Source organism: Brachyhypopomus gauderio, chromosome 17 (assembly GCF_052324685.1).
Source record: "Brachyhypopomus gauderio isolate BG-103 chromosome 17, BGAUD_0.2, whole genome shotgun sequence".
NCBI lineage: Eukaryota > Metazoa > Chordata > Actinopteri > Gymnotiformes > Hypopomidae > Brachyhypopomus > Brachyhypopomus gauderio.
The window spans coordinates 3,487,130-3,498,572 of record NC_135227.1 but is presented as its reverse complement, the minus strand read 5'-3'; the positions used below and the strand labels follow the sequence as shown (position 1 = coordinate 3,498,572).

The 11,443-nt window shown below is 41.7% G+C and overlaps 1 protein-coding gene and 1 pseudogene across 3 annotated transcripts; one reads left to right on the top strand and one right to left on the bottom strand.

Annotated features, from left to right (window-relative positions):
• The first annotated feature begins 650 nt into the window (after positions 1–650).
• On the top strand, positions 651–9,289 carry LOC143480567 (uncharacterized). Of its 3 annotated transcripts, none has more exons than XM_076978328.1 (6): positions 651–5,096; positions 5,173–7,255; positions 7,353–8,194; positions 8,296–8,688; positions 8,802–8,920; positions 9,101–9,289. In XM_076978328.1, exons 2-6 carry the CDS (start codon positions 7,240–7,242, stop codon positions 9,150–9,152), a joined length of 1,422 nt encoding a protein of 473 aa, XP_076834443.1. In that variant the 5' UTR covers positions 651–5,096; positions 5,173–7,239; the 3' UTR covers positions 9,153–9,289. The 3 variants fall into 3 exon arrangements, with proteins under 3 accessions (XP_076834443.1, XP_076834442.1, XP_076834440.1); XM_076978327.1 differs by having other exon boundaries at positions 651–4,726; positions 5,032–5,096; positions 5,173–8,194; positions 9,101–9,287; XM_076978325.1 differs by having other exon boundaries at positions 5,173–8,194; positions 9,101–9,287.
• LOC143481138 (prostaglandin E2 receptor EP2 subtype pseudogene) lies at positions 1,768–2,580 on the bottom strand (annotated as a pseudogene).
• Positions 9,290–11,443: the final 2,154 nt, after the last annotated feature.

Below are 11,443 nucleotides of genomic sequence, written 5' to 3'. Positions count from 1 at the left end.
AACGAAAACGGATTCTTCAAGAATATTAAACTCAAAATAGACTATTGAAAACATAAATATTGTGTTTACAAACCAGCTTTTTTAACTCTCAATATTAACGACAGTTTTCTCAATTACAAAACGTAATTTCTTGGTTATGGATTCTGTTTTTTGATTCTCAAAACATTAGGTCCTATTTTGACGCCATAAAGCGGTTCGGGCCGCATTAATCGCAGAAATTTGGAGAAGAATAATAACTAGAGATGTGCATTTCCTGAAGGAAATACATAGTACTTGAAAAGAGATGCAAGTCTCTCTCTGTGTGTGTGTGTGTGTGTGTGTGTGTGTGTGTGTGTGTGTGCATGTAGTGTATATGGTGTATATGCTCCATCTGCCCCATCTACTCCATCTGCTCTATCTGCCCCATTTGCCCCTCTGCTCTATCTGCCCCTCTGCTCCATCTACCCCTCTGCTCCATCTGCCCCCTTTGCCCCATCTGCTCTATCTGCCCCATTTGCCTCTCACCCTCATCTGCCCCTCTGCTCTATCTGCCCCATTTGCCCCTCACCCTCATCTACCCCTCTGCTCCATCTGCCCCTCTTCTCCATCTGCCCCATCTGCCCCTCTGCTCCATCTGCCCTATCTGCTCCATCTGCCCCTCTGCTCCATCTGCTCCATCTGGCCCATCAGCCCCTCTGCTCTAGCTGCCCCTCTGCTCCATCTGCCCCTCTGCTCCATCTGCCACTCTGTTCCATCTTCCCCTCTGCTCCATCTGCCCCTCTGCTCCATCTACCCCTCTGCTCCATCTGCCCCTCTGCTCCATCTGCCACTCTGTTCCATCTGCCCCTCTGCTCCATCTGCCCCTCTGCTCTAGCTGCCCCTCTGCTCCATCTACCCCTCTGCTCCATCTGCCCCATCTGCTCCATCAGCCCCTCTGCTCCAATCTGCGCCATTTTCCCCATCTGCCCCTCTGCTCCATTTGCCCCATCTGCCCCTCTGCTCCATCTGCCCCTCTGCTCCAGCTGACCCATCTGCATGTATGTATGTGTGTGTGTGTGGTGTATGTGTGTGTGTGTGTGTGTGGTGTATATGTGTTTGACTGTGTGTAGTGGGTATGAGAGAGATGCAGGTGTGTGCGCGTGCGTGTGTGGGGTAGGGGGAGAGACATTCAAAAATAACTGCCAATCTGTCTCTGCCACTCTGAGTGGAGAAGCCTTGTTTTATGTGATTTGCACCCTCCGAACAAACGGTCGTAGTTCGGGACCCATTTAACCTATCGCTTCACCGAAGAGATTGTTTGAGAGAGGACCCCTTGCTGATGATTTTGATATATTTTTGTGTGGTTTGACCCTAAAATGACTGATTTATGACAAGTTAAATATACACAAAAATCTCAACAAAGCTGATTCTGATTCTCATAAAACAATATAGGGCTTTTCAAGCCCTGTAATAACAATAGCGACGAATCTAGCGCTAGGACCATGCAGAAAACGACCGCTCCGAGCTCCGCTCCGGTAACACTTTACGTTCCTAAAAATGAATTTTCCATGAAGCAAACCTGGCGACTTCGTGGCTGCATCCATGTAAACACACGTACGATTTGTAATTCACAGGTTTGAAAACTCGTTCTCGCCCCTACTTGTGCAATTTGGTTAGGAATACAGCCGGGTTAAACTATCAAGTTGAAAGTCATCATAGTTTGCTTACCCATTTTGACCCAGTTCCCAACCCAACTTTAAGAATAGATTAACGGCGATAATTTTTATATCGCCCGATAAGATGATCAAATTAACGAACGCCGTTAACGGCCCACCAAATCATAAACACTGCTGTCATGATGACCAAGAGGATCAGATACTCCACTTCTTCTGCCAACGAAAAGTGTCTTCGCTCCTTCTTGGAGGATCGCGTTATCACGGATCCTCTATTTGTTTTGCGTCTCTTGTACATTAAAACCAAGTGATAACCTACAAAGCAGTTGCATGCGACTATGAAGAACTGTATGAAAAGCATCACCGTTGCATATATATTGGCAAAAATCCTATATTTCGGTTCTGCTGGGTTCATGTCAATGAAGCACCACGTCCCGGGACAATATTGCACGTAATGCCCGAATCCTGCGAAGGGCATCGCACAGAAAACAGTGCAGAGTAAATAGATGGACGGGATGGTGATGTATCCGCAGCGCTTGGTGACATGCCGTCCGTACAGGTACGGGTACCCGATGGAGATGCACCTCTCCAGGGCCATCGCAAGCAGGATCGACTGGGTGGTCAAAGTGAACCAAGTCATGGTGAACCCAAAGTAACTGCACACGTTCTCGCCCATGCCCGTCAGCGTGGTGTTGCGTGCGTGGGCAGCCTGCACGAAAGGGCTTAGTAGACAAGTGCCCGTTAGGTCCATCAGAACCAGCGTGGTCACTAGCACGTGAAACAGGGACTGGCGCTGCCGGTTCTTCTCTTTTCTGCGCCGGACCTCCAGGAGACACAAAGCGAAGAGGTTCCCGAGCACCCCCGTGGAGAACATGATCGCGCTGCTGAACGGACTCTGGTTCGGTTCGACCGTCGTCCTGGTCCGACAGGTGTAGTTGTCCTGCAGCATTCTGGATTTCAGCCGCTCGACACTTTCAGAGTAACAGGGGAAATATCTACAAAGTTCTCTCCATATGAACCGTTCTCAGACAAACTTTGGACCCGCTGAACACAACGTGGCTTCGCTCCTTTCTAGAATCAGAAGAGATGTTTAAAAGCTGAACATTGTCTTCTGTGAGGGTACCGAACCTACCAACATGTGGGTTCACGCTGCATAGGTGGCCCGTCCAAGGAAAGGTCCGTCCACGTTGTTTTATCCACGAGTATAGTGAATGTCTATCTCGCTTTCTTCTTGCACATGAGTGATATGGGCTTTTCTTCTTTTTTTGTGGTGAACAAGCGGTCCGAGCCCTAATGAAACCACGTCAGAGAAGAACACGCCCTCTCACCGAACCAGAAACACCAGTCAACCTCTTATTAAATTATCACTTAGACAAAATATTAAACTATTTGTGTTCAATTGAAGTAATGAAAATATAAGTTATGATTATATAGAGTACATCTAAACGCATTCGTGTTAAACGTGGGTTTGAAACTTATTTCATTAACCTACTCCTGCATACAAACGTTTCTCTAACTCACTAAACTACGGTCAATAGTTTTCCTACTGCGCCCCCTACAGGTGGATCATAAGAAGCTCCGTCAAAATCATTGGAAAAAATTGGTTTATTACTAAATAACTTTTGTTTTTACATTTTTATATGATCATCAAGTTGAAAAAAGCAATTGTAGGCCTATTTTATTTATATAGAATTGCACATACAGGGGTAAACTAAATTCAACTAAATGCGTTGGCTAATTCAAAGCTAATTGTTTTAATATTCAGACTTCAGACTGTCTAGATGCCAAAATCCTGTTGGGGATTCAGTTCGTTTCATCGTGATTATTAAAGCCAGCTCTGCTTCCCACTATAATCAGCCAATATATGAGAATTATGATATAATTATAGTAATAGAGACTACACATTTGTTAGAGGAATCTCTAAAACTCATAGAACCTGTGACTGCATTAAGTATTATTTAATTTACTACATTGATTTACTACACGCAATTTTCTAGTACTAAGTCAACTAATTTGGGTTTAGAGGGAAGATCAACAGACATGTGGATGCCCATATCAAGAATGGGATAAAATACAAAGGTACGCAACGCTTATCTTTATTTTCAATCATCATGCATGTTCTTTTAAATGTGCATACAGAGCTTATAGAAAGAATTCATATCCTGCTGAAATCCTTGCCTTTTACCACCTTATACCAAAATGTAAATAAATGTCTAACTTCCCACATGGTTTTACACATTATAATCTGAAAAATGACTTAATTCGTAAAATACCCCTTTTAGATAAGTAATCAGCCCCTTAGAGTAAACATTATAAACTTTCTCAGGTTCAACCAATCACATTCCAAATCACACACCAGGCTAATTGACTCCGCTACTAGTAGCACCATGGTTGGAAAGATGCTTTCAGGAGTTCTGTGATAGAGTTGTGGAAAGTTAGATGTCAAATGTCAATATTTAAACAAAAATATTGAATATGGTTATAATATGTAAATACAGCTGGAAAAGTAAGACATTATTTATTTTTTATTTTCAGGGTATAGTGTGTCTAAATATCTATATGGTGTGAATATTTTCTATAGACACTGTATTTAGATACATTTTATTTATAATGCCATAACTGAATGGAATGTGTACTGGATAATCTACCGTGGAGGGTGGAGGGATTTGTATACTATTTGAAAACACTTTCTGCCACTTAGCTTATGTACACTATTCAAGATTAAGATTTCATAAATAATTTGATAAATTATTTTATGTTCATGTATCACAACCCTAAAATCTCTGACCTTTTTCCATAGCCATTTTCTGAATTATATTTCATAAAACACATTTACTGTAATTACTTCTGGTTTTCAGAGATGTTAAATTTTATTCCCATCCTGCTTTAAAATGTTTCTTTTTTATCTTACAGACAAACATCTGTTAAAATGCAGAGTATCAGTCATTTTCACTGTCCTTTCTGCCAGAAGACAGTAATACGCCGGATTGATATGGAAAAACACTTGTGTTTGTGTCAGGTGTCTTTGAACGCACTACCTTCAGTGACCTCAGTTTCATATATGCAAACACCTCTTCTAGCGAAGCAACCAGCAGGTATCTCATTTCTCTCCATGCATGCTCCTCTTTGAGAGGAATCACTTCTGCCCATGCCTGCATCTCCTCCAGAGAGGGACCAGTTTCCACCTTTATCTTCTCCAGCAAGGATCTCTTCTCTGTCTGACCCTCTGCCCTTGCCAACCCTTCCTTCTGCACCTACTCTAGTGCAGCCTTCATTTACATCTCCACTTCAGTCTGTACCTACATCTTCACCACCATTGACCGCAGTTAATCCTGCGCCTCTTACAGTCAGTGCGTCATGTCTGTCTACGTCTCATCCAGTGAGTCCTCTATGTTTACAGAATGACCTGCCCTCACTGCGAAAATGGTGGTGCCTGCTTTTAATGGAAAACTCTGAACTTGACAGGTATGATTTGATCGCTTTGAAAAAAATGTCTTAATGTTAGAAGTGTAACCAATATCAGGACTTTTCTATTTTCAAGCTTTGGCAAAATCAAGCAGATTTGGACACAGTTATGGGGACATGAGACAAAGATATTTGACACAGACTGAGGAAGACCGCAAAGATTCCCTCATTGACCTTCTGAAGGGAGATGATCCAGAGACCAAGGAACCATTCATGTTCTAATTTGAATATCAAGATGACATGGAATTGTTTTTGCAAGCATGTGTTGACAAACAGGGTCTCTGTGTCAATGCCATGGTTTTATTAAATGTTTGATACACATTGTATTTTGTCATTTATTTAAAAAGTTTAAAAAAAAGAACCTTGATATTATTGATGGTGTACCTGTTGGGGTGGTGAGGAGGTTGCTTGCCGTTTTGTAAATTTAATGGCCTGTTTAATGAAATATACTGCAAAAATACTTGAGGTTATAAAGATGGGTGAGAAAAAAACTGTAAAGATGCACTTGCAGTTTTCCTGCTAATGTGCAAATGTAAGTCTAAAGGAAGAACAGCATATTGCATTTCTGAATCTGACTTTGACTTTCGTATTATTTAATATTAGGTAGTGTAGGAGTGTCATACAATGGGCTTTTCCATTAACAAATAGCTGCTCAAGATATGCAGATTTCCTGAAAAACAAAAGTCTTAATGAACAACCGAACAGTTTTATTGAACAACATTACAGATCGTATACAAAATAATATCAGAGAATCTCTAATACAGAAGAGAATACCCACTTTTTAGAATCATATGGGTTAGTTTGAGCAATTTTCTCAACATAGAACAATATCAGGTGTTTCAGTAACAAATATTTAAAGTTTTTAATCGTTTTAAACCTTAACATGATCTGGGTGCATCTCCAGCACCAGCTCATCAACCAGTGAGCTCACAGTAGCACTAATACACTAGCGTCTTTACTGCCTAAACCTGTTTACTGTAGAAAAATTTAAATATATAGGAAAGTTGTTTTTTTGCCACAACACCGGCCCCACGCTGGTGTTAGGTCACTTCTTGCCCCAGCGTGGAGCCGCCTCCAGAAAAGCAGTATCCCGGTACACTACATGAAAAGGGGCGTAAACTGTTTTTTTTTTCTTTTTTGGTTTTCAGTGTTTTATTGTTTCACAACGATGGGTTCATACGTTTCCAACACAATTTTTCAGTGCATACATGTATTTTCAACAAGTTTAACATTTCTAGCACCAGCCCATCCACTCCAAGTGATTTTTCATAGTCTTTTAAGAGACGGAAAATTCATTTCTGCCACCGAGCTGTTGCATTACGAGGGATCATTTTAAGAAAGTGAGAGGGATCATTGTGCATTCTCCGTCCCAATACCTGTGTTTCAGGGGGCGGTGCATACAAAAACGAGGGATCATTCCTGCCCTAACTATTCATACCACATAGAGTAAGAGAAATAAAATCATTGCTTGAAGTGTTAAAACCAGGGGTAAAACACAGGATAAGAAGCATAATACCCATAGGGAGATCCAAATAACTAAATAAATAAATGGACAATAAACACACGGGTAAATATAGGTAAATAGATAATTAAAATGGATTACTAAATAGAGGGAACCATACAACATTTACTCTGATGAATATAATTATTGATTTAGTACAAAGTAGCTCTACGTGAGACATCAGGCACCACAGTAAGTGTTTGTTTCAGATTATTGTATTCATATGCTATTCATACGGATCGTAATAAAGGAATTAGTTCATGTTAAATTAGTAGCCAGTGTTGTGGCTGATACCGAAGTCATAAAATTGCCTCCAGGGATTAAGCCTGAGGCCACGGCGCATGACGTACCTTGTAATTATGGTCACTGGTTATTATGAAGTCACGCGTTCCACAGTTCCACAGAGCTCGTGGGATCTTTGTACGGTAGTCTAGAGTAGAAACAATCCAAATCACTGATAACTGTGAAGTGTATTCTTTTTAAACGTTTAAAGTAAAACAGCATTTAAAACGTTTTGGACTTACTTTCAGTCCATTTGCTTTTTTTAATCGATATTTTACCTTAACAAGCGAACATTTTTTAAAATTATTATTATTATTAGAATAAGGACGTTTTATAGTTAACGCATTTTACGTGCAAGCCATGAAGAAGAATTCTGGTGAGTCCTCGTGGAATGGTTTGTCGTTTTTAGTGTTGTATGGAAGTAATAGGTGGCAACTTTGGTATGCTTTACATTATTGTTATTGCAATTGCAGCCAGACAGATGCTAGATGATGATGAGAGTTGGTGCAAAAGGTCTTTGCAAGCACGTCCTGAGCCCAATCGTCCATCTGCTCTAAAAGGAGAAATGGACATCTCTTCTACCATGGTCCACAAGGACCCCCCTCACAAGGAGAAAGTGAGCAGGGCAGCGTACTGCTGGGTCTCGAAGGGAGGACCTAGCAAGCCGACCTCTTGGACAGAGGCACCACCAGCTGTGGAGAGAGCAGTCTTGTGGTCTGATCTGACCACAGAGAAAGAAGTTCTTCAGAGGATACACAGGATGAACGCTGAACAGGGGAACCAGTCCGAGGTCTACAGTGCCAGGGACAGGAGACGTTTGATGCTGGCCAGACTGGCTTTTTGTCCCATTGCTGATTTGGGCATTCCTGAGGTCTGTGGCACTCTCAAAAATGATGAAAAAATGGTGTCCGTTAAAACTGAGCAGGCTCAGGACATGGGTGATGTGCTCAGGAGAGGGAAGACTGCTGACATTGTGCCTGAGAAAGAGAGCAAACAAGCGACCCAGGCAGAAGTGAAAGACACAGTGGAAAGAACGAAGGAACAGTGGTCTTGTATCAACAAAACCACTGTTTCTGCCTGCACTTTGTTAACTCAACCTACCACCAGGGCAACAATCAGTATGACTTCCACTCAGGTAGGGGCAGGCAGCTCCAGACTAATCGTGAGAGCAGCTACCCCTAGTGTCAGGCCAAACAGCCCAAGACTCACACCAGCAGCCCCTCCTTCCTCTGGATCCTTCCTTACTCTCCCACCAATCACCAGCCAGAGTGGGAATGCTCAGGAGGTCATCCTGAATGGAGGAGATGATGTACTGGTACGTTTGTGGGTTGGGGATACGGCTCTTCTGCTCATTTCATAATCTTAGTGACGAATCATTTTAGCAGTCATGTTAACATTTCTGTTTCTGTTTCTTAGACTCTGATTGATCTGGAGGACGAACAGAACATCCAGGAAGCTAACAACATGAAGGAAGAGGTATTGGAGACCCAGACATCCAGGAACATGGCCACGATCAAGACGATGGTGTCTGAACATTCACCGATCATTGAGAAGGGTGTGGTGTATGCTGCTGGTCCTACCATGACAGCTCCTCCACTGAAGCCTGTCTCCAGAGGAGCTTCTAGAGCAGCTAGCGCTCAGGATAATGTTAACGGCAAGAGCAGTAGACCACTTAGCACTTTGATGGGTGAACACACGTTCAGGAATGGAGTTCATCCTTCTTGCACAACATTTAACTCCCAGAGCATCATCACTGATGAGGAGATGAAGTGTCCAGTGAATCTTCTCAGCAGAGATGCTTCGGTTCAGGTATGTGGGAAGGGGCTGGGAGAAAGAGCGCCATCCACTGTTTGGATGGAATGTACCGTGTTGTGAAAAATCACATTAGCAACAGTGTTTGAATTTGTCTTTATATCCATCAGAGACCTGTCACTGATGTAAGTGGTGGTAGACGAAAGAATAAAACCGAACAGAGGGTCAGAGAGGAGGAAAAGAACTGTGAGGGAATGAAAAACAGAAAAAAGCCCAAGTGGTGGAGGAGGTGAGGATTTGACATAAACTATTACATGCAGTAGTTCTCCATTTGAAAACTCATCTGAAGACTGAAGTGAGACTTTGAGCAAAAATGAATATCATTTCTGAAAGCAGCTGTGTTGGTGGCCATTAAGATGTGCTGTGTTCACCTTCCCTTACAAACTGCATTTGTTCTGCTTTGTTACAGGCTCCTCTTACTCCCTTGCTTGTGTGTTAAATATGGAAATAAGCAACAGTAGACACAGTGAGACACGAAGCACTCCACATGTCTTTCCTGGACAGGCTTGGCCACATTAGAATATTTCTTTGTAAATAAATTGCAATACAAATAGCAAAATGTTTATTTTAATTTTAATTTTATATATTATAAATTGTTGACGGGGGAGGGGGGCGAGTGTAAATTGTTGAGGGGGGGTGTAAAATGGACACAAATTAAGTACTATTTCGCGATCCATCGATCGCCAGTGTTTGACGAACTAGTAACTCATTGAATTATAGATGTAGATCAGAGGTAAATAAACTAGATTTTTTTTCAGCGTGAGAAATCGGATGTGTGGCGTGAGAGCGTGTGAAGACGGTCAAATGCGTGTGTCTCACACTCAATGCGTGAGAGTTGGCAACCCTGTTAAAAGAGATGGTACCGTGTTTGGTGACAGAAGAAGAGCAGCATAAGTGCTGCATAATAAGCTTGTTGGCGTTTTAATCCACCCTGACCCTACCTAGAGACAGTGTTTGAGGAAGGAGACCACCCTGGCCCTACCTAGAGACAGTGTTTGAGGAAGGAGACCACCCTGACCCTACCTAGAGACAGTGTTTGAGGAAGGAGACCACCCTGACCCTACCTAGAGACAGTGTTTGAGGAAGGAGACCACCCTGGCCCTACCTAGAGACAGTGTTTGAGGAAGGAGACCACCCTGGCCCTACCTAGAGACAGTGTTTGAGGAAGGAGACCACCCTGACCCTACCTAGAGACAGTGTTTGAGGAAGGAGACCACCCTGGCCCTACCTAGAGACAGTGTTTGAGGAAGGAGACCACCCTGGCCCTACCTAGAGACCTACTACTACCACTACTACTACTATTACTACTACTACTACTATTACTACCACTACTACAACTACTACCACTACCACTACTATTACCACTACTACTACTACTACCACTACTACTACTACTACTATTACTACTACTACTACCACTACTACTACTACTACTACTATTACTACTACTACTACCACTAATACTACTACTACCACTACTACTACTACCACTACTACCACTAATACTACTACTACCACTAATACTACTACTACCACTACTACTACCACTACTACTATTACTACCACTACTACCACTACTACCACTAGTACTACCACTACCACTACTACTACTACTACCACTAATACTACTACTACCACTACCACTACTACTACTACTATTACTACTACCACTACTACTACTACTACTACTACTACTACTACTAATACTACTACTATTACTACTACTACCACTACCACTACTACAACTACTATTTCTACTGAATGTTGTTTAAATTCATTAAAGCTAATAAATAGAAATGGATAACAGAAAAGGTAAGGACATTACATTTTGTTATTTTGTAAATCACTCAAACAGATGGTGCAGTGTGGTCAAGGTTAAGAGATGTTTAGCTATTTGCCAGCTGCCATATGGCAGCTATTTTTTACAGGAAACTCAAACTGCTTTGACAGCAGGTCACTCATTCCATTCTTCAGGACTTTGGCGTTAACCACTGTTACGTAACAGTGACCTGGGTAAATACTGCAGAGCAACAACACCATACAGACCTCTCACCATACAAACCTCTCACCATACAAACCTCTCACTATACAGATCTCTCACCATACAGACCTCTCAGAGATAGTTTCACTTCACTTTCATCTTGTGGCCAAAGTTTCATTTGGGATCAAGAGCTGTTAGCCAATTATTATTAAATTATTCATGATTAAAGAAAATAACCAGATAAACATACAAAATAAAACAACAACTACTACTGCTGCTATTTCTTTTAATAGAAATGTTCCATGCTTGGGAACCATGTCATAATTATTACTGCGGCAAAGGTGAATTGAAAGCTTGTCTAAGTGATGAGCCTATTACTGTAAGGGAATTTGTGATTCAGTCTGTCACCCTCAGTCTGACATTTTGTTCATTCCCTTATCTGCCCCAAAGTTATAACTTATCTTTCTCTATATTGCACTTTTCCATTACTCCTACATCCAGTCCACTGTATCTCCTCTCCTGATAAGAACCCAATCATACATATGTTTGATTATTCTTACCCAATTGTCTTGACACATTTTATTTATTCTGTATTTAACTAGATGTATTATTATTATTAAACTTTGCAATCTCTTTTCCTGACACTTGTGTGGTGTGAATCTGTTCTCCTGGCCAGCTACGAAACACTGAGGGCTGAACAAATTTCATGGTTCATGAATGCTGAAGGCTAAGATCTACGTCTAAAGACAATTTCACAACCCTAACAATAAC

Excerpts from the sequence above, each read along its gene's own strand:
- LOC143480567 (XM_076978327.1), top strand. The coding sequence starts at position 7,295 with ATGGAAGTAATAGGTGGCAACTTTGGTATGCTTTACATTATTGTTATT. Across the intron at positions 8,689-8,801 it reads GCAGAGATGCTTCGGTTCAG|AGACCTGTCACTGATGTAAG; the intron begins GTATGTGGGAAG and ends TATATCCATCAG. Across the intron at positions 8,921-9,100 it reads AAGCCCAAGTGGTGGAGGAG|GCTCCTCTTACTCCCTTGCT; the intron begins GTGAGGATTTGA and ends GCTTTGTTACAG.